The sequence below is a fragment of the Asterias rubens genome, chromosome 8 (genome assembly GCF_902459465.1).
Source record: "Asterias rubens chromosome 8, eAstRub1.3, whole genome shotgun sequence".
Classification (NCBI taxonomy): Eukaryota; Metazoa; Echinodermata; class Asteroidea; order Forcipulatida; family Asteriidae; genus Asterias; species Asterias rubens.
The window spans coordinates 8612445-8636626 of record NC_047069.1 but is presented as its reverse complement, the minus strand read 5'-3'; the positions used below and the strand labels follow the sequence as shown (position 1 = coordinate 8636626).

Below are 24182 nucleotides of genomic sequence, written 5' to 3'. Positions count from 1 at the left end.
CTGTGTCTAGAGGTGTCCTTAATAGTCAGTTATGGTTGATAAAAGCGCTAGACCGATACTTTGATGTTCCTTAGTGTTTTTGTAATTATCAGGTCAAGAACAATGACTACCATTAATATTTATTGCAGTATTAGGGCCAATCAAAAGGTTATTTTGAACACGGAGCATCAGAAGGAAACTATGATTTAAAACATATTTATTCCACACGAATAAGATGATCCAGAGTTTACAAGACCCCTGCTATTGTTAAAGGTTTGGCACAGCCTGTCAATACCTAAGGCATGTTGATAGTCAAGTTACATAGACCTTTCTATTACAACGTCGCAGCCCAAGTTTAAAAGAGTCATTCATAGAATGAGCATCTTTATCTTCCACACACAACATCCGGTGTCCCACAATGCTCAGTACTTTTTGCTGTAACATTGACATATCCGATGGGATAACATCAAGATTATGTCTTTTCTGCATTATATCCATATATGTGGCATAGGCCTACAGCCATGACCTTCAAATAAGACATTAGTCGCCTCGGTGTATGTGGAACGTTCTGCATATGACGTTCAACATTTCGGAATGTTACGCTATGATATGAAAAGTATTCACAAGATGAAACCAATCGTCACAACGTATTGGGAGACACAACACTCGAAATAAATCCCAAATCACACATTCCTATAGCTAAACAATAAGTTAAGGACACATCAACAAGTCGCTACAAAAGCAAATCAAATCCTTGGAATGTTGTGTAGAAACCTGTAAAGATATTCGTTTAAAGGCAGTGGACACTATTGGTAATTGTCAAAGACTAGCCTTCACAGTTGGTGTATCTCAACATATGCATAAAATAACAAACCTGTGAAAATTTGAGCTCAATCGGTCATCGAAGTCGTGAGATAATAATGAAAGAAAAAAACACCCTTGTCACACGAAGTTGTGTGCGTTTAGATGGTTGATTTCGAGACCTCAAGTTCTAAACTTGAGGTCTCGAAATCAAATTCGTGGAAACTTGGTCTTTCTTGAAAAACTACTCCACTTCAGAGAGAGCCGTATCTCACTTTGTTTTATATAATTATTTTGAGTAATTCAATAGTGTCCACTGCCTTTAAAGTCAAATCAATGTCCAGAATAAGACACTTGTTTAGACTAGAGTATATAGTGCTCAACAATATTATGGGATCCTTTGATCATAGCTATAACATTTATACGAACTTCAGTTAAAGGGGGTTCAAAGGCGATCTGCCAGATTTGTTTTAAAGAATACCAACATGAAAGATTGTCAGCAATCTGATTTCTCAACTTGAATTGGAACGGCTCGAACATTGGAGAGCCATCTCCAACGATTGCCACTTCTTTAAACTGGCTCTCAACATTAACTTTACACATTAAAACCCATAAAAAATGACATTGGCATTAACATGAAATCATTTCACACATAACACTCGTTAATTTGACAAATAAATACAAGTGTGCAAACTGAGCTAGCTGAGACCACAGTACAATTACAATGTTAGGCCTACCAGTAATTGCGTCTACTGCCAGGAGTCTGTTTTTATAAGCTATGAGGCCCAATCCTTGTAGAAACCGTGAATAAAAATCAAGGATCCGTGACCAATGGAAATGCAACGGTATGATGACGAAATGACGACTTATGCATATGCATCAATATCTACTATATAATAACAACTCACAAGAAAACATCGCTCATCCTCTGCCTTATATAGCAGGCGAGAAAGATACGCCAAGCGCCACAACGCGTGGGAGCACCTTTTATCAAACAACAAGATTATGGAGTGCATTAACGTCAATCAACTAGAAATGAACACAGTTAGCCTCGATCAACAAGAAAACCTCAGTGAAGACGAGAATACTTCATCTGCTGCATCAGACAAAGAGAAAGATGAAGAGAAAGATGAAGAGAAAGACGAAGAGAAGGATGAAGAGAATGATGAGGTTCCAGATAATAAACGGAGGGGATCAATCGTACAACTCCTTGAGAGAAAACAAGAACTGTTTCATAATTTCGTAGAGAATACAACTCTTCACGGGATTAAGTATGTGACCAACCCGGTCCATAGCAAGACAAGACGGTAGGTACAGTGTTAGATGTTGGTATTGCAATTGATACTTTTAACAGCTTTCAAAACGTCACGGAATGAAAAGAATTCCGCGAATACGTTTTATGTCAAATGAGACGTAAACAATCTGAACTGTTGTAGAATTGGCGATGAATTTAATTATTGTAAGCGCATACGGTTTTTTTTCTTCTCCAAATACCAATTGAATGTTATTTTTATAACATAAGACCACCTGTGTTTCGCCATGATTACTGCAGACCTAGCATTTATATACATGGCTGTATATGAAATTATGAACTCGAACCCAGTTACTGCACGAGTGCACTCTGATGCTGGGTTATTGACACTAATATAGATTAATGGTTATTAAATCCGTTGATCTCCGTCTATGCATTTATGCATGCAAAGGTACAGACAAACGATGGAGTTTAGTACTTAACTGGCTGACGCAAAAGTGCGTATGCGTCACGCCACCAGTTAAAATAAGGTTCGGCGTCCCTCTTTGCCCGCCGTTATCATGGTGCAGCTTTCTTAGATTTATCACATTGATATCAACACTACCAAACTGAGGCTTGAAGAACAAAAGAGTCTGGTTCCTATTTACAAAATTATCATTAGCATTCATTATTGTTGTTCGATCCAAAGGAACATGACCAAGATGGACTCAATATATGATAAGGGTCTATTGTGTCAATTTACAACTTGTCATGGGAATGGCTACCATTACCATCCTTTATAAACGTAGCAATGTACAGCTCATACAATCCTTTATATTTTGTCAATGTACAGTTTGGGTTTACTTAATCATGTTCAACGATCCTTTCTATCAAACTGTTGTATTCACACATCCATTTACCCACATCTCACCGTTGGTATGTGCACAAAACGGCGGTTGTTATGCAAATTAAGGTTCGGTGAAGATTTCGAGCATAACTGTTCATAAACTTTGGCCAGTCATAGTTTGGGTTGGTTTGAGGTTTGTGTGTAAGTTCATGGCAACCCTGAACAAAGATATGGACAAAATCGAGACACCGCTAATATAGAGCTAGATAGCTCAGTTTGTAGAGCGCCGGCACGTCCATCCGGAGTTATTTGGTTCAAATCCTACTCTAGTGAATTCTTTATTCAACCCTTAAAAATCTGTATCTTTCACAACAAATAAACTGCCGCTCTTTATTTCGTTGATAGTATTAAGAGGTCAAATGTTCTCAAATGAGGCACAAAACAGGGTCGTTATAAACTACTGCTGGTACTTGACACATCTGAATGTTTATGCCGTATACTAGTTTTTTTTTTTCTTCTTCATAATTTGAATCATTTTTGTTTGGTTCTATTTATTTAATTGGCACAAAGAAAACTGCCCACCGTTGGTTGCCAGTAACTGCTACCTATTCTACACATGAAAGCTGCGAGTGAAACAAAATAAATACAAAAACCTTATAAAAATTACAGCCCATTCATAAGGAAGACTTTAAATTTGTAATGTATGTGAACCGGCATCAACCTCGCACAAGCCCTGATTTCTAGTGTGTTTTTCAAAAAAGTTGTTAAAGGAGAGTCGACTACATTATAGTGGAACAATTCTTTTAGCTAATGTGTGTGGATTCAACCAGAATTCTGACTGTTAAGTTAAACTTCGTTACGAACGTTTCATATAGTGCCATCGAGTTACCAATTTGTTTGTGTGTTTAAATTGTTGAAACCTAAGTGTTTTAACCTAAGTGGTTACGCAAAATAATTTGTTTAGGAAAATCCAAGCTTGTAAGTGTTTCTGATACTAAGTGAACAGATGCTCCACAGACATACATTTTTTGCATAATGTGATTTGATGTGTAGATTATGCCCTTTGTAAGAACTTGTCCTTCTATGTATCTGCGAAGCAGATTTTCGGAATTCAGGAGACTTCTAAGTTTTTAAAAGAATTGTCCTGTTGATTAACTGTTACCCGGGCAGGAGGTATAAGAAATCGGCCGGGACCGCGACTATTTTTGCAAATAGTGGATCGAGGGAAGTACTCTAAATTTAAGTTCACTGCTACGGAGTGAGTACTGATTGGTCTCAAACATTCGACTATAGCTTACTCTAATAATATAGTCATCGTCAGGATCCTTTTGCACAACTCACAAAAAATGTTATGTTCCATTTAAACAGTTTTTCTTTAAAAGGCAGAAAGCTGTGCTTGGTTTTATGTTATCAAATTATAGTCAACCTGTACAGTCATCTAAAGATTCAACAATATTTTTTAAAATTCTTTTTTTTTGCAAAAATAAAAATTGCCAGTGGCCCGACGTTTCGACCCTATAGCAGAGTCTCTCTCGAATGTTAAATGACGACACAATAAACATATGAACAGAAGAATAGTAAAGTGGCAGAAGAGTAAACTTTTAAAAGCAATACCGTCCTAAAGTTCTCAAAGAAGAAAGTCTAAACAGCAAAGTCGATACACGCAAAAACTACCAATGAGTGTTTTTCACCTTTTAAGAGTTTTTTTGTTGATGTTGTAGAAGCCCTGTGATTATACTGATCACGTTACCAAACGTAACATACCTAAAATTATCCCCCGAGAAGGTCCGGAAATGTCATTCATTAAAAAAGCTTTTAAGATGGAAATTTGACACACGAGTTTAACGGCATATCAACAAGGACCCTAAACAAAAATGTATACAAATCATATAAAACCACTTTGAGTGTTCTGCCCATTGAGTACCAATTCTGCTAAACTGTCAATTTCAAACAAATTTATCGTTTGAAGGATCGACTTTGTGTACAACTTGGAAGAAGTCTACACCGAAATAATATATTCAGCACATTTCGGAGAAAAAAAAGGAAAGTAAAAAGGCTAGGATCTTGGTTTACTCCGAGCTCTACCATGTTAAATCCCATGCCAGTAGTACAGCCGAAATAACGAAATATGCCAACTAATGATATCATTATTACGTTTAGCCACGTCAGGTAAATCTGAGTGGATAATAAGTTAGATATAAAGATATATGCCAACTAACGATATCATTATTACGTTTAGTCACGTCAGGTAAATCTGAGTGGATAATAAGTTAGATATAAAGATATATGCCAACTAACGATATCACTATTAGCCAAGTTAGGTCAATCTGTGAGATTTATCGAAACAATAAAACCCTAACAGCTTGTTAGATCCGAGACGACTGTCGTTATCACAAACAATTAACTCGCTTGAACGAACTTCCTGGCTGCTTTTGGAGAAACAACGTGCGTTAAGAGCATTTTTAAAAATAATATAAAAAAAAACCATTAAGTGTAAAGCTTTCTATGTATATTTAATATACACAAGGGATTGTAAAGGATAAGTAGCCATTCATATTTATTCATTTTAGTTTAAAAAATAACTTATAACGAAAATGCAAATAGAGTACTAGAACCATTGTTTCCGTGAAATTATTCCCTCTGAAATTAAGTTATAGACTCGATAAAATTGTAGCTGAAAACAGAACAGAACACCGCAATACAAAATGCTTAAGGACAATGTGTTTCATGCTTCAAGTTATGCATGGTTTTTTTAAATACTATTTTTCATGAATCACACAACGGATTAAAAAAACTGGACACTATTGGTAATTCTCAAAGACCAGTCTTCTCACTTGCTGTATCTCAACATTATGCATAAAATAACAAACCTGTGAAAATTTGAGCTCAATCGGTCATCGAAGTTGCGAGATAAAAATGAAAGAAAAAACATCCTTGTCACATGAAGTTGTGCGCTTTAAGATGCTTGATTTCAAGACATCAAAATTCTAAATCTGAGGTCTCGAAATCAAATTCGTGGAAAATTACTTCTTTCTCGAAAACTATACGTCACTTCAGAGGGAGCCGTTTCTTGTTACCAAGTAAGGATTTATGCTTACAATTATTTTGAGTTATTACCAATAGTGTCCACTGCATTTAAGCCAACTTTCGTCACACAATTGCTGTTTTATGTATGGGTTGTTCATAACCGTACGCTGTCTGATGCTTCATCAATAGTCATCCTAAATAATGCTATGAGACAAGTCAACGTTCATACAGCGAACTGTGTACACAAACTTCTTCCTTACAGCGCCCTCTTTTGTCTTTGTGTTTATAGGGAAGGGGGAACAAACAGCATTTGCTTCTTTGTTATACGTGTTAATGTCACATTATTATCTATTTATTGTTCAATAACTGGATCAAGTTTGCATTTTTCCTTTGCAATGGTCACACTTTGTGTTGATTGGTGTTGACACGAATGAAATGTATCTGAAATTAAAATTATTTTTGATTCAGGTATTGTAAATTATGCGTGCATTATTTTAAATAAATACAAAAACCGCTAAACCAAATTAATTACTGTTCACAAAACTCTTCATATCTTTAAAGGCCTATATTATGGAATATTGATAAATCATTGATTACGAGGTTCGTTTTTGAATCCAAATAAATGGAGATGATACTTTTTAAATTGTAGTTCTTCTCCAAGTTTGACAATTATTTCATCATTTCCAAATTACATTACAGGTTGATCTGGACAATTCTGTTTGTTGCAATTGTTTGCTTGGTGACTATGGCGATTCTGTCGCACATAGGCGACTATTTCAAGTATTCCACAAACACGGTCATGTCATTTAACACACCAAGAGACACAGAGTTTCCTAAAGTCATCATTTGCAACTGTAACGCAGTCAAGAGATCTGCACTGAACACAACATTAGCCGAGCTATACGAACAGACGGTTGTGACTGCTGGACCCCGATCACTGGCAAGTTCAAAGAGTGCATCCCCAACCATCCAACAAGAACCCAACGATCTAGATGCAGACATCAATGGTGTCGACTTGGAATATATTGGAAGGGCAATTGCACACAACATGGACACCATGCTGTTGAATTGCTATTGGGGAGGAGGGCAGAACTGTTCTGCTGATAACTTCACACAAGTTTGGACGGATGTTGGAGTGTGTTATGCATTCAATGGGCTAGATACAGCGGTAGAAGGGAGTGGTTTGAGAAGCACTGCACCTGGAGGCTATGGTGGACTGTGGATGCAACTTAATGTTGAGAAGTCAGAGTACACGGAAGATAACGATTTCGGGAGTTGTTTCAAGGTAAGCTGCCACAAACATGTCCCCTCTTTATTGAAAGCCATTACACTTTCGGTACAGAAAAGAAAGAAAACAGTTTTACAAATAACTTACAGGGTTTACAGAAGGTAATGGTGAAAGACTTCTCTTGAAATATTGTTCCATGAAATGCTTTACTTTTTGAGAAAACATTAAAACAATATCAATTCTCGATAGCGAGAATTACGGATTTATTTTAAACGCATGTCATGACACGGCGAAACGTGCGGAAACAAAAGTGGGTGAGTTATTTTTTCCCGACTCCGATGACCGATTGAGCCTTACTTTTTTAAAGGTTTGTTATTTTATATGTAAGTTGTGATACACGAAGTGTGGTACTTGGACAATACTGTTTACCGAAAGTGTATAATAGCTTTAAAACAGTTTATTCAGTATTTTCCTTGACAATGACTGTTTACCGTGATATGATTTTCTTGCTATCTAAGGTCGCCATAGAGCCACGAGGAAATACGAATCTGATAAAGAATCTGGCCATTGCTGTAGCACCGGGTGATCATACAATTATTAGCCTCAAGAAATATTGGGTATGTACACGTTATATTGGCACCAGCTCGTCACAATCAACACTAGTCCAATAAAAGCGATCAAATAAAATAAATAACAAAATAATCATATCAAATAAATGATCCAACACCAAGATGACCCTTTGAATTGCTTGCTCGATTGTTTTTGACTGAAACGAACAGTCAGTGAAATCTTGTAGACACATAAGTAAGAAAGTCATTACCAAAGCAAACATACATCGGTGTGTAATCACCGTGTTTCGAGCGGTCTAGTTCACCATCAGACCAAAGCTCAGACATTATTGTCAGCAGCGGTGTGGGTTCAAATCCCGATCATGATACCTGTACCCTTAAACTAGGCACTTAACCATTGCTTCGAAAACTGTTCAACCAGGCTCATGGATGATACCCGTGCCTATTTACACACTAATGAACTGTGAAGAAGGGGGGGGGGGGGGGTGGTTGTAAAACTGTTCCACCCCAGGAGTAAAGCTGACAATGTGCCCCTGATGGCTGTTGATTTGGGTCGGTAGCCTTAATCGGTGAAATGTATCCCTCCCCTTGATGTGGTGGTCCTGCCATGTGAGTAAGGGAATATCTAATAAAAAATGTGTTAAGAAATAAACCTGACTGAATAAAACATTTGTGTGTTTGCATCTACAGAGAACAAGCTTGCAGTCTCCCTATGATAGCAACTGCAGCAAGACTCGCTTGCAATACTTCCCACATCTGAACTACTCCACCAGTGCTTGTATGATGGAATGCATAACCAATGCATCAATGGCCAAGTGCGGTTGTATAACTCCATACATGTCGGGTACGTACGCATCCAACAAACACATACTCCAAACAACAAAATAATAATGTTGTGAAGTTCAACACGGTGTGAAGTTCAACATTCTGCTCCGTTAAAGGGAGCGTATACGTTTGGTTTTTAGAACCGTTTGAATTTGTGAAAATGTAGGTAGTACATAAAAAAAAAAATTAAAAAAATTCATTTCAAAAGGTGGATAGCGGTTTTGAGATACCACCGACAATCCGGAGTGGTTTGGTCAACGCAAGAAGAATAATTAGCAATTCGAATACACACTATGAGAAGCGTTTGTGACATTATAACGTTTCTCAAGTTACGATTTTGGGGGATCAACAAACTAATATCTTTTTTGGGAGCAACATTATTCCGAAGTGAATTGATTCTCAAATGCTTGATATTAAATGTCGAATTACGTTGTACTTCTAACCGAGTAAGTTTGTATTGCCATTCATTTGAGGGGTGGTTACGAAACGTAAACCATGCCTTTCTTTAACAAAAATGTCGTTTACATCCTAACAAATGTGCTTTTTAGGCCAGAATATATTGTGCTAGAATATTTATCACAATAATGTTGATATCTTTCTGTCAATACAGCATCTTCAGGGTTCCCATACTGCAACTTACGAAGGTTGCAGTGCGCCACCAATTATGGTATGTACAACATTTCTCAACTGAAATAAACACTTGCTAAATAGCCCCCAAAAATGCGACCTACATATCTATGAACCAGTACAAATACGAGTTATGGTAGAACCTGGTACTCTGGAACAACGGGAGGGTCAATTTGAAATGTTGCTGCAAAATGTGACGAAACCAACACTCCTCATTATATCGTTTGTGATAACTAACGCCGGGTCAGAGTTTGTCACTTAAAATTATTATAGACTCGAGGAAAATTAATGTCATAGTTTTTACAGTGTATGCTGCAACGTGTATAGGAACACGAGTGTGGATATGCTGGCAATGCCGAGGTAAAACACCCTCAATAGTTCGTGCTGGGAGCGAAAGTCATCTGAATACATTATACAGTATCTGTCTATTATTTTAATGAGTGTTTCTTTTCATTTTGTTTTTGTTTTAGATTTAGCGTCGTATTGCGAATGTAATACACCATGCCATGAAGAGGTATATCGGTCACGAATTAGCTATGCAAGAGCAACCTATACATCACACACCGAATTACACCAGCATCTCAATTGGACTAAGGAAGAAGAAAAGTAAGCGTGTTTAGTGAGTCATTCGTTATAAACCCCTATACTACCATGCGAGAGTAACGGTCGGTAACCCCAGGAGTTACACACATGCAGAAAAAAGAAAAAACTAATTATAATGAAAATGATAAGTGATTTTAATACTGTAAAAATGGAAACAAAGCATTGATGAACAAGAACACCAACATTCAAATCTAAAAACAGTATTAAGGTGTTGTCACAACACTTTATATATTTTGTGGACTACAAAAGGAATGCACAAGAAAAAGGACCAGCCCATAATGACAATGTTGAGCCAAGTTGCTTACATAAAATGCTGTCATACAATTGATATTTTGTTCAATAATATGTCATGACTATAAATCCAATTTATGATTTATTTGCAGAGAAAACGTAGTTGAGATTTCCATATATTTTGAGGATTTTCGAGAGGAGACGTCCAGTCAAAAGGAAGTTCTGAGCGTATTCGGTCTCATGAGTAAGAACATTAACAAACTTTTAAATATTTAATTAACTATTGTGTTTGTTAAACTGCGACACTTAACTCCATTTAGCGTCCATCACTTAAACGAGCAGACATAGAAATTGCTGGTAAAGAAATATGCGGCTTTGAATCCCACCAAAATGTGGTTTTCGAAAGCATAAAGTTTTATAGTATGCTTTTTGACGACAGGTAAAGACCAACTCGAAGTAATGCTGACCGCGAGAGGGCGTATGTGAAAAAAATTTACGTGAAGCAAAACAAGTTAAATCAACAGTATTTATGGCTTTTCTGGCACTCTTGCCGGAACACCGGAAGCCTTTGTTTTTCTCATTTTAGTTCAGTTAAATGTTGTATGTCCCACAGAAAGGGTCATATTACGTGACACGACGTCACGTGTTATAGGTGCACTTGTCAATGCAAACAAACCGCGTTGGTTGGCATAGGCGTCATGATGACGTCATTACGCGTTTTGGGACGCCACATTAAAGATGCACTTTTTAAGAGTTATATGTGTACGAATCTTGGTTTGAAAATAAACAAGGGCGTGTTATAATGAAAATTGAGATGACGTCACTTTTTTAAGTCGGCTTTTTGAGCTGCATTTAAATAAAAGTCGGAAAACCCAGTGTTCTGTTTTTCAAACAGACACACAAAATCTGGTTATATATTGTTACTATTTATTTGCCATTAATTCAAAACACACTATACGGGCAGTCAATATAAAATAAAAGTGTTGTTGAGATGCGGTTAATGGTCAATACTCTGCACGATATTAAAAAGTAATGAACTATGAATGAACAAAATAAATATGCCCCGAAGCATTTTGAGGGATCATAGCGTGTACAATGCATTTTAAATAACATTGTCTCATCTCCTTTTGTTTAAAGGTTCAATTGGTGGCGAAATGGGCCTGCTACTCGGTGGAAGCGTCATAACTGTCTTTGAATTCATCGACTTTTTCGTAGCTGGACAAGCCTTGCGATGTAAGTGGATAAAAAGAAAACTCGGAGATTTTGGGAAGAAGAAAAAACATGCTTCGGTCGAGTGACTGCTGATCGTAATCCAACTGGACTCGTGTTCCACACCAGTGGGCACAATTATTTTTTACAGCTAGAGATTAAGCACAAATATTATTGATTAACAAATGTGTGATAAGCAACAGCTAGCAGCATACCAGTTCAATTTTGTAAGTGATATGGTGGGGTTAGCATAACTTTGTTGTGCTAAGCTAGTTTTTGTGCTTAATCAGCTCTATGGAATTGGGTCCAGTTGCACATGTCAGATTTAATCACAAAGGCAATTTTATGATTGCAATAAACTGTAATTGACCACCATGTAGTATGTTTATACAGGATTTAAAATATACGCTGTTTTTATTATTACTGAATTTTGTAAACACTGTGTAGATAAAATGTATGGACAAAAAATTGCTTTCAAGAATGGTTTTCTCTTAATTTGAATAAAAACCTTGTATTTTCAGCTTATTTTTGCGACTGCAAACAGAGGCAAAGAAATGTAAGAGCTAGACTGGTGCATAAGCTCACAGCTGAATATTTATTCAAACAACTCCTCGAAGATGGGTCTCCAGACTTCCAATCTGTATTAAATAGAAATAAATAGGAATATTAAAAGGGCGAACATTGGAATCAGTTTAGAGTTATCAAATTGTGTGACTCTGAACACTTTGATTAATAACCCACCTTTGGGAAGGGGAGGTATCCAATCACTGTCTGGCCAGCCGGGCTCATCGCCATTTTGACGGTTCTGTTCCGTAATCCACTCGGTGAGTGGTCGGAAGTAGTCGGCGATCGGGCCCGCGTCAAAGTGTCTCTGGCCGGTCACAACAAACATTGCTTCGGGCCAGGGTTGGCTGATGCCCATCCCAAGCATTTGGCTACAGAGTGCAGAGAGATAAAAAGTAAATGCATACAAATCAAACAGTGAAAAACTTATCGGCCTAAATTCATGCAGCCTGTAAGCGTACAAAAAAACAGGTTACTAACCAAAATTCCCTAAATTTGACATTGTTGCGACTGGTGCCTCATTCAGCTTTTGCCTTTTCTGCTAAACAGTGATGAAATTGGACCAAGAATATGGATACATTCGTAAATAACTCAATGTTCAAAGGGAGCAGTCTAACATGTCACAGACTCACAGTACACTCACCCAAATACTTGTCCCGCTGCTGTTGAGTTGTACATATTACATTGGTGCAAAGGACCAACGTGACCAGCATGGCGACACAAACCCTCGTGAAGTTGAAACTGTACGATGTAGGATAAAAAATACCTAAACAGAAAAAGAAATGTTTGGCTTGAAGTGGTGCACTCGAAAGCACTTTGTGACTTTATATTTCCAAAGGACAAGACTTGGCAAGATTATGACACTCACCTAACATAGCTGACATCAGCACTGACATGGTAAATAGAAACAGGATCAAAATGTGTCTCATTTCTCTGTATGGGTGGAGCAATGCCCTGAAATTGATTCCTGCATATAGAGATACATAACAATTCATTTATTATATCGTTGCGGTACCCGCTGCCAAAACATAGGATTCGAACTGCCTATAGCTACCGGGCAACCTCGGTAGTCTAGTTGGATAAGACACGGCTCTAGAATTGCGAGGGTCGTGGGTTCGAATCCCACCCGAGTAACATGCCTGTGATATTTTTTTCACAGGACTCGGGAAAGTACTGAGTTTAAAAGTGCTAACACACAACGGTGTATGGGTAAAAACCAACATTAATATTCCTATCCCCGATGCAAATTTAACATCTATTAAACTCATTAATTAATGCATCATTTGATCATATAGTAACACATTCTAACTGAGAATTTAAAAATATATATGTTAACAGTGTATACAATTTGTTTAACTTCTTTTGGATGAACAACGAAAACGTGAGCGGGACTTGAACATGACTTCCATAGTAACGTGCTTGAGGTTGCAGGTTCGATTCTAGGAACATTTTCGTTGTTCACCCCAAATTATTAAAAATGTATTCAGTCAGTTTTACGGGTTGTTTATTGTCAAGTACTGATGGCCCAATCTTCTCATGTATATTAACTATTAAAATAGCATATGGATATTATATGTGCAATGTTTTGTATGTTTTATAAGTGTAATTCTTAATCACGTAGTTGCAAATATTATTATCGAATTTTTGATGGTATATTTTTGTTGTTGTTATATTAAGGTCATTTCTGCAACAACAACCCTGGCTTTTTATACTGCCAAACTTGTAGTTGCATTTCACTGCCCTGGGCCAACCAGCAAATTCCTTTGATAAGCACGAACAACAGTGAGTCACAGTTGCAAACCTTTCTACAGCTTTCTGGTAACCTGTATCTGCTAAGCAGTATTTGTCTGTACTTAGCAATAAGTGTGTGTGCCTACATGTTTTAATTTGTTGATACGTGTGTGAAAATAAAATGAACCCTGAACCTTTACCCTTTCAGGGCCCAAATTTCAAATGTTGTCTCAGCTTAGAAGACAACCAGTAACAGATGATACATGTGAAGTAATTTGGCTGCTAAACTGATTCTTTTAAGCATAATTTTGCTTTTTGTTCCCATTAAGCAGCTGTGTGAAATTCGGCCCTGGTATTTTACGGTAACGTATCATGAATCTCTATTAAATCATATTGCTTACCTTAATTCCCACCACTTTGTGTTGTATTTTTCAAGGGGTATGGAGCCATTGAAAACACCCCACCGCCACTTGTCCACGAGGATTGCAAATGGCAAAAAGGCTATTTTATCTAGGGCCATGGTCATTAGAAAATTTAAATCAGCTTCTGCAAAAGAGACATAAAAAAAACAATTGGACAAAAACACTAACACGCCCCCTGTTATTTAACCTTTTTTATTGGCAAAATTAGGGCACATCGCTATGCGGCTAAAGGCTGCATGACGCAGATGGGATTGTGCGCCTGCTTATTAGAGTGCATATCGCTATGGCGCTTATCAGCCAATAGGGTCTGTACGCATACGCATATGTGTTATGAGCATAATTATTTCATGGAAAGGGTCTATAGACCTTTATCATGGTGCAGCCATCTTGAATTTCTCCCATTGATACCAATGTTGCCAAACCGAGGTTGGAAGAACAAAATAGTCTGGCTCCTATTTGCAAAATGACCTTTTAGCAATCATTATTGTTATTCGATACGAGGAACATGACCAAGATGGAGGCAGCATGATTACGGTTTATTGTTCTCACCTTTGTCTTCGTTTATCTCATCGATGAGACCGATTCTATAGAGATTATTGGGAGAGAAGGCAGACATGGCCACAACGTCCCCTATGGCCTCACCGAATGCTGGACATGCCGATAGACGGTACACGATTGGCTGATTACGGTACTGCACAAAGTACTGTACATGGCCCAGCTCGTGATGTGCGGTAATAAAGTCAGCCATGTTTACGTCACCACACATGCTTACCCTGAGAAATAGAACGAAAAAATGGATAAGTAAACAGATCTCTGAATTGACTGGGCATACAAATTCATTTGTATATCTCAGTCTCTAAATTGGAGGGATTTAAAATGAATCCAAAGGATTGTAATTAGGGACCAACCCATTATAAGATTTAGAAACAAACAACAAACATTTAAAATTCAAGTATAAAACAGATTTAATTTTAAATCTAATAGTGGATTGTTCCTAATTACAATCATTGGTGTAGGTGACGCATAAGTCCATATGCTAATAGCAATAAGAGGAATAACACCATCCATTTTCTGGTAGTATTTAGACCTTTTATAAAACGCGATTCGAAAACCATCTTACCGAAAATCCTGTTTATTGTAGAACTCCCAAGCCATTGCATGACACACGACCGACCGTCCATCTTCGGGGCTTGTCAAACGAGATTTATTATAGAATTGCTCAGGAACAGGCAGGAGACCCATGGACGTGTAGAACTCATTGGCAACTTCAAACATACGACCAACAGTGTAATTCTAAAGTAGAATGGTTCAACATGAAGCAAATATATCAATAAACTCCAAATGCCAATGTTAAACTATAAACATCTTTACCTGGGTATTATGAACTGATTCAAGTGCTTTATGAGAAGTAAATTGAATATTAGATTGATTTATTATGACACAAAATAATCCGCTACACTTTGCAAAGTGCAAGTCATTTTATTCACCCAATGCATTACAATCATTGCGAGGTTAGGGGGTATCATAGTTCTGAACTTATGCAGTGGGGATGATAATAGTCAACTCTGTCTCAAGTCAAGCAACTTCCAATAAAATCGTTTTTGATCATTTTAATAGTTCGAATCTTGAAGTCATTGGGTGCACTATAGTTGTAGCAAAATGCTAATCAGTCAGGACATTGAAGACGGTCAGAGCATATACTGATAAGAACCCCGAAAAGTATAATCAAATTCCACAATGAAGCTTTAATCAACAGGGGGCGCTATACAACGTGACCGTAAAGAAAACAACCTGGAAAAGAGGGGATTTCCGTGTGTAGTTGATAAGAAAAATTACTCAGCTCATACATAGCCAACTGAACGAAACAAACAAACAAACAAACAAACAAACAAACAAACAAACAAACAAACAAACAAACAAACAAACAAACAAACAAACAAACAAACAAACAAACAAACAAACAAACAAACAAACAAACAAACAAACAAACAAACAAACAAACAAACAAACAAACAAAAGCAAATCAATGTATCCGATTTGCCAGCTACATTTATGGCTAAGACTGTTGCTAACGGTGTTGCTAATGACGCCATTATACACCAACGAATGTTGACACAGTGATACAGCCATAGCTAGCCGTAAGCCGTAGCTGCAAATTCAGACACGCCCTTAAACACTGGATGCACCCATACCTGAGCACGAAGAGCTGGTGTGATGTCTGTTGCCTGTTTCTCAGGGAAAGGTTTTGCAATGTCTATCAGATTGGACCATTTGCTGCTCCACATATCCCCTAAATTCAAAAAAACATTGTTCAATCAGTTAATAAGATTTATTTGTGTTAGAGGCAGGTCTCCTTAAAGGCACTTTACAATATGGTTATACTCAAAATATTTGTAAGCATATAAACTTACTTGGTAACGAGCAACGGAGAGCTGTTGATAGTACAAAACATTGTGAGAAACGGCTCCCTCTCGGAAGTAACGTGTTTTTTGCGAAAACGGTGTTTTCTCGATTGTATTCCACTTCAGTCCTGTGAAGCCTTTTATTATGCAACAATAATGTATTTTTCTTTCGTAAATTTCTGGCAACTTCTATTAAAAGGTTAAGCCCAAATTTCCACAGGTTTGTTACTTTATAATGCATAACATGCACACAGTAAATGTTGGGATACACCAAGTGAGAACACTGTCTTTGACAAACCAATAAGAAGCCGTCCAGTGTCTTTAATAAGAATGTGTGTGATTTAAAGAGGATTTTTGTTAGATGCCAACTTCCTTAATTCTGGATTTAAGTGTCTTACCTAGTAGATGTGCCGGTATTGGGCCGCGGAGATTAACAAACTCCGGACCGTAAATCTTATACAACTTTCGGCGGATGTAGGCATGTAGGTTTGTGTACAGGGGTCGCAACTGGTCGTAGATGTTATCCACCTGGGTTTCGAGGTCATCAACCTCGTACCATGATCGCCACATCGCTCCCTTGTCGGGTTGGTCTAAACGAAATAAGAAATTTAAAAAACTCAAATAAACTCTTTTTTTTTATATCCCCAAAATTTGAATCTGAGAAGCGTTACTACAGTAAAGCGTGACTGCTGTAGACGCTTCTTAGAATGTGTATTCATTACTAGGGTTTAGCTTGTACATATTCGCTGCGGATTTTCAGCGTTATCTCAAGACGCGACGAGTTCTTTAAAATGAAATTTGTACATTTTAGTTTTTTGTAGCATTAGATTAAAAAAATCCACCGGTTCTAAAAACCAAAGGTGTACTTTGCCTTTACGAAGTAACTATAACTAGTAAACTTGCGGGGTACAAACATGGTGTACAACTCTTTCAGGATTAATGTTGACTCTGAAAAGAGCCGATGTAGTCTCAACGTTTCGAACAGCACACTCTGCTTGTCTTCAGGAGAAAGAGCACAATTATTGTCTTGCTAGAAAAGTCAAGAGCACAACGGTTCATTTCTGAGCCAACATCCTTAGACATGGTACACATGAGTTTACTGGTTAAAGGGCCTTTTAATTTTCAGCACAAGCTAAAGCTTAAAGTTCCACTCACTACCTTTTTAATAACACGAATATTGTATGCAAAGAAACAAGTTGACTCTTTACCGTTGTCATGTGCAGCCATATTGCTTAGTTGAACATATCTCTGGAATGTTGGCTGAGCACCTGGGCCAGTGGCTTCTCGCCAGCTTACCCATAAATACAAGAGCTCTGTATAATTGCGACTCTCTGCCATTAGATTCTCTGCATCTGTACACATTAATAAATTATACTCACTGTCATTATTTATGATAAGCTTGACCACACAGAGGATTCATAATGCACATTTTGGTTGCAATTATATATATATTATTTTTTTTGGCTGGTAAAACATCTGGGAAAATAGAGAGCTTTCACAGGTTGGAGGTATTGTCAATGCACTTTAGATGGATTTTACAGCGATTAACCTAAATTCATAAACCATAAGCAGAAATGTGTGTTACTATTAATAAGCAGGTGTTTAAAGGCAGTGGACACTATTGGTAATTACTCAAAATATTTGTTAGCATATAACATTACATGGTAATAAACAATGTAGAGCTGTTGGTAGTATAACACATTGTGAGAAACGGCTCCCTGTGAAGTAACGCAGTTTTCGAGAAAGAAGTTATTTTCCACGAATTTGATTTCGAGACCTCAGAATTAGATTTTCAAGTTCTCGAAATCAAGCATCTGAAAGCAAACAACTTCGTTTGGCAAGGGTGTTTTTTTTCTCCCATTGTTTTCTCGCAACTTCCGACGACTAATGGAGTTTCACATTTGTTATTTTGTGCATAATATGTTAAGATACACCAAAATGGGAAAACTGGTCTTTGACAATTACCGAATGTGCCCAGTGTCTTTATATACAATGGTTAATGCAGTTTCTCCACGTCAATTTATTTTGTATGCATCGAACCACTGCCTATTCTTTCTTTATTTTGTGTTCGTGGGTAGAACTTTTTTTTCTGGTTTAAAAAAATATGATTAAAATCATTTGATTAAGAAATCATCTTACCTGGCACAAACGGCATACATGCTTCGGTCGAGTTCTCATTTGATTTGCATGACTTCGCCTGAGAATATCGAGACTTCATTTGACTCTTAACACTTTTCAGCTGAAATTATAAAAAGAGATGTGTGGATGTCATGAGCATTGAATGTAACTTTTTATAAGTTAAACATTTTATTTGTGTGTATACAAAGAACGTTTCCCTGTTATATACCTGAATTGTATATAGTATATAAGCTGTGAACAACCTTTAAATATTTTGAGTGTTATTCTACAATGTATTTTAGAGGTTAAACACCTTTGGCTATACTTATCTGTAGCTGTTATATAAAAAACACTAATTTCGGTCAGGGGAGCTTTCAAATTAATATTCAGATAGTAAACAACAAGAGGAACTAACTGGTTTTATATAACACCCAAGCAGATCCTTGCCATTTGATTGGAGGATTGTCCGTCACGTGATAGCAAATAAAAGTACCATTGCACGCTGAGTCACTCGCCGTGCTTTTTCGTTCCATCCGAAAAGTACCATTGCACGCTGGCACGCTGCCAGCGTGCAATGGTACTTTTCGGATGGAACGAAAAAGCTGAGTAAAAACATCACTGCGTGCGCGTGTCTTTGGTAACGCAGCAGGTGTTACTGCAAGAAGGCATAGTAAAATTACTAGCATTCGGCTTCTACAGTTGAAATTGTTTGTTTTGAAAGTTGTTTCTTTCAATCAAAATGACAAAGTTCTACTTGGATGTTATATAAAACAAATAATGAATGTTTTTCATTCGTGCAATGGTGCGAATATGTTCATTCGTTGAAAGCTGGAATGTTCCATTCAACTCGGCTCCGCCTCGTTGAATAGAACATTCCATCTTTCAACTCATGAACATATTCGCACCATTGCACTCATAAACATTCATTATGTGTATAACATTTAAAATGAACGAAAACAAATTGACAAGAGCGGGATTGGAACCAACGACCTCTGGATTAAAGTGACTGCTATCCAGTCCATAATCGCATGCCCTTTAGTGGCATCCCCCTGGCTGCTACGTCCCAGTTTGTGTGGTAAACTTGGTGTGATCCCTGGCTACACGACCGTTAATGGTTGTATGACTTCTGACGACCGTTAATGTTGTACGACTTCTGACTGGACCCCTGAACAAATACATTGACAAGGCTTTAGATAGCACGTTTGGTTCAAATCCCATCCCACTCTAGTTAATTTGTCTTTTGTTCAAATCCAAACCAAACTAATATCACACAATTTCGTTAATGTTCCACTGTACCTCTTCTAACTTGGTTATATTCCTGAATGCATTCTCGCCAACATTAACCATGATCTTTGTGAGTTGACGTTTGATGTCAGGCGGGAAGTCTGTCATGTTAAACCTCGACGCGTTGTCTCTTCCTTGCTTACTGAATTCAGAATACACGAGTCTAGCTTCAATCTGTAAAGAAAAATAATGTCATCATTAAATAGGGAGATCTTCGAGGTGCCCCTGAAGCCAGTGTCGCAGTGCTGTTCAAGGCTAGCAGAATGTTCGTGCTAACTAATTTATATAGGCCTGTCAAAAAAATTGCTTAATCTTAAACGAATTGTATTTAGCAAGAATAGGTGGCCAACTTGCACGTTCGCCATTGATTTTGATTGTGATGTCATAATGTAAACAGCTGACATGACTGTGCGTGCATTAAGCGGTTATATTGTGTTGATAAAGTATACCAATTCTGCAAGGGGTGGCTCCGTAAGCAGAAAACTTCTACTGAACAATCTTTATGAAATTGGGTCTATAATAAAGCTGTCTGCAGCAGAAAATACCGCTTAGAATATATCTTGGATTAGCAAAATACGAGGGACAACGGTCGCTACAATGTAAACTTCATGGAATGATTGCTGGTAAACTGCTCTGATAAGAATTTTTTTATTTTTTTTTATTCTGCTTTATTAAATACCAACTGATAAACGAAGTTGCGAATGTGATGTGAAATTGGCATGTACCATGGCGTGTAATTCGATATGGTCTTAAAGGCAGTGGACACTATTGGTAATTATTCAAAGAATTTGTTAGCTTTCAAAACTTACTTTGGTAATGTGCAAGTGAGAGTTGTTGATAGTTTAACTCATTGTGAGAAACGGCTCCATCTGAAGTAACGTAGTTTTTGAGAAAGAAGTAATTTCTCACTAAAATATTTGAATTGAAATCGATACCTCAGCTGGAGGTCTCAAACTCAAGGCGTGCGACAAGGGTGCATTTTCTTCCATCATTCTCTCGCAACTTCTCGCATTTCGACGACCAAATGGGTTCAAATTTTCACAGGTTTGTTATTGTATGCATTTGTTGGGATACACCACCAAGATAGAAGACTGGTCATTTTTTAATTACCAAAGGTGTCCAATGCCTTTAAGGCCAAGCGTCACCTTGACATTTTCAGTAATGTCACTTCTCATATCGTGAATCGACATTGGCCTAATTTGTTCAGACGGACTGACTATCTCCAGGAGCTATCTTTGATATGATTAATGTAGTGTGTCATCACCAACTGTGTCAGTTTTCACGTGCAAGTAAATACCATCTCAGATTAACAAGACAAATCGAAAGAGACTTGGATCGGCCCGTTTTTATAAATAACATCACATGTCCCTTTTAAGGAGCGTGATTTAACAGTTTTTATGTTCAGTTATTACCCCTGTAGGATGAATCCTCATGTGGTTAAACACATCAAATGATATGAGGTAAAACGTGTGCGAATCTACAGCATGGCCAAAAGGGTAGTAGGGATTCGGTTGGCATTTGACTGCTGAAGTTATCTGCGTTTGAAATGTTTTAATAATATAATATAGCTTTTCTCGGTCAAATTCGGCAAATGAGCAGCCAATTTCATTTTCATGCGTTCGAATTAAAGCTGTTTTGCCTCTCTAGTTGTTACTGCGTTTCAAATTCAGAATTCGGCCATTCAATTTCATCTTAAGTCGAGTCAAATTCCTTTAGCACTCTGTTCAATTTAGCGAACCGTCATTCTTTTTCGTGACAAACACGCCTCAAGAAGCGACTGCGAATTTGAATGCTGCTTTGATGAATTGTTAAATTGAATGATTATTTTGTTAAATCGAATGACGCAACATTACATTTGACTAATCATAAAACGAAATCGAATGAGCCTGTTCAGGAGCATTCGATTTCGCGCGAAATAGAATAGCTTGATGGTTAAATTGGCTGCTCTTTTTCCGAAATAGGCCGAAAAAACCTATAAATTAACTTTATACCAATCAGCCCATTCTTGTCATCGATTAATCAACTAGGCCTACATGGAACTTATGGGTACACCTACTTATAAAATAGTTTAGAAACAAAATGTCCTTATATAAGATTAACTAAAACACAAATAAATTCTCACCATTTCACTTCGTGTAGACTCTGTGATGTTGTAGTTGAAATTCCACATCTTTTGTACAACTCCTGGCCAAGTATGGGCCGCCAGATTGTCATAATATTCCAAGAACCTCCGTGCTTCATCCACGTTGCCACTCAACTCCCGAGAGACTGCGACATTAACGAGCGAACCCTTCAAATATACGACTAATACGATCAGAGAAAACCCCCGACTCCAACGGGGCAACATGATGTCCCCACTTCCGAGAATAATGTCTTAAAAATTGTGTCTTTAAGATCAATGAACTGCTCAGCTCAATTTAAAGTACAGTGCCGGGCACCCTCACGCGATTATTGTGTCTTCCACACAGAAGTTTGTAGAGAGGCGAATTAGTGATTTTTTTTTATAACCGCACGTAACACGCGAAAAGGCCGACCCCACTGGATTGGTAATGTTAGGAATAGACCAATGGCAATTGCCAACCGTTGGGAGCATTACTAAGCTAATAGTTAAAGATCAGGGTGAGTGACTTTATGTGATAGGTCAGGGCGATATGGGGTCCAATACAACAGACGTCACAAGTAGTGCCAGTTGTAGGATCTTCAAGTTGAATGGCATACCAGGTTAAAGTAGAGGTGTACAAATGCAATTTTATTTCACGTGGCCGAAGTTAGATAATAAGTGCAATAAGTTGATTAAAATATATTGATTTCATTGGAATGACTGAGTAATCAAGCAATAACAAGTTTCAGCAAAACACTTTTAAAGTTTGTTTCATAAGGACAAAACAAAAACAAAAAACACACAAGGGAAACACCACATTTCATTATTAAGTGCATGTAAAGGCTGGTCTAACCAACCAGGGATAATGTCTGTCAGACTATGCAGTAGAACTGTTACACTAATTAATCTTAATTATTCCTGCTTCTAATCAAGTTGCCATCTTTTCTGTATTTTGTTTACAATCACAAAGGGGTCACTCATGTGAATATTATAGCCTGGGTTTCCTGTGATGTATTTGCACATCATAATAACATCATGGTAGGGGTTTGACAATATCAGTCAATAGCATCAAACGTGCTCCAGGTAAAACTCTGTAATAATTCCAGACCTGGCAATTGAATTACATCAAACTTGGAACAAACTTGTTCGCAAGAACTCCTTAATTTAGAGAAGAAAAACAAATAACGATAAAAACACGCACACACACACACACACACACTATTACGACACAAATCTTTACGACTGGCGGTTACAACCTTGATCCATATGCACCCTACCGGTCAATACACCATTCGATTCGACCGGTTCGGAAATAATAGCTTTGCCGCCTGAGCAACTTTGACAAATATCATATGGTAACTCTAACAAATACACAAATATATGAGGAGAGTCATGGTAACAGCAAGAAGAACTAAAATATGTTCAAATGCAGCACTGCTCGTATGAACAATTTAGCAGGAGAGAGAATGTTGCTGTGGCAGCATATTAGGCAAAGTCACAAGTCAAAAATAAGCTTACAATTAAAAAAGAAAGGACATTGGCAACACTATAATATTCAAGTAATATTTACAAACAACTCTGGGGGGTCTAAACACAAGTACCCACTTTGCTGTGAAAAACGTAAACCAGTCTCACTTAAATATAATCAGTCTCCTATCATTGTTTTGCTGACTTATGGGTTGCTATTTTTACCGATCTGGGTCGAGAATTTGTTCTTATCCAAACATATGGAGTGGGTTTTTGTTTATAAAATCAGGGACTCTCCTTATGGGGCGCTGATGACACCCATTCAGACTGCTCTCCAACCCGTACGGATGCCACAGGCGTATTGCCTCAAAAGGTTTCTGTTATTTACAAATAATACAGCGAGTACGTCGCCGGTGCATGGCCCCTATAAACCACCCCAATTTAGGCTCAACATCCAGGAGGTTCAAGTTGCTAAATGGCACATGTCATATTGTCATACATGCTTCATATTTTCATGGTGTGCGATTATTGATCATCTTGAGGGACCCTTTTTAAGTAAACTGACGAGGATACATATGTCAGTTTAGGATGATTTCTAGCAATAATTCGCAAACTCTTTACAGCTTGTAGTGGTTTTAATGGTAAATCAACAATACGTGAGCTGTCACAAAATAATATAGCCTACAGCCGTCAAAAGTATTATATATATTTGTTCAGTCTGTAATTGGGTTAGAGAGTTAAATGCGTAAACCAAACATGCGAAACATGTGGTAAACCTGTTATTCGCATGGTCATCGAAAAGTATCTTGGGTAGGGTGTGATTCCATTTTATTTTTGAAAAAAAAAATGAAAACATTTCAACACGTTCACTTTTTTTGTATATCAATGATCGTTTTTCATTTGATGATAACAAATT

General features: G+C 37.5%; 2 protein-coding genes across 2 annotated transcripts; one reads left to right on the top strand and one right to left on the bottom strand.

The window, feature by feature from the left end:
• The first annotated feature begins 1770 nt into the window (after positions 1-1770).
• On the top strand, positions 1771-11273 carry LOC117293823 (acid-sensing ion channel 4-A-like). The gene is made up of 8 exons (XM_033776275.1): positions 1771-2087; positions 6585-7170; positions 7632-7730; positions 8373-8526; positions 9118-9174; positions 9605-9740; positions 10121-10212; positions 11106-11273. Exons 1-8 carry the CDS (start codon positions 1786-1788, stop codon positions 11264-11266), a joined length of 1587 nt encoding a protein of 528 aa, XP_033632166.1. The 5' UTR covers positions 1771-1785; the 3' UTR covers positions 11267-11273.
• Positions 11274-11676: 403 nt separating this feature from the next.
• Positions 11677-22179, bottom strand: LOC117293821 (angiotensin-converting enzyme-like). Its single transcript, XM_033776274.1, has 13 exons — positions 21821-22179; positions 19711-19872; positions 18436-18535; positions 17505-17648; positions 16695-16886; positions 16087-16184; positions 15015-15187; positions 14444-14667; positions 13874-14018; positions 12610-12708; positions 12385-12507; positions 11919-12112; positions 11677-11815 (listed from the first exon to the last, which is right to left on the bottom strand). Exons 1-13 carry the CDS (start codon positions 22043-22045, stop codon positions 11700-11702), a joined length of 1995 nt encoding a protein of 664 aa, XP_033632165.1. The 5' UTR covers positions 22046-22179; the 3' UTR covers positions 11677-11699.
• Positions 22180-24182: the final 2003 nt, after the last annotated feature.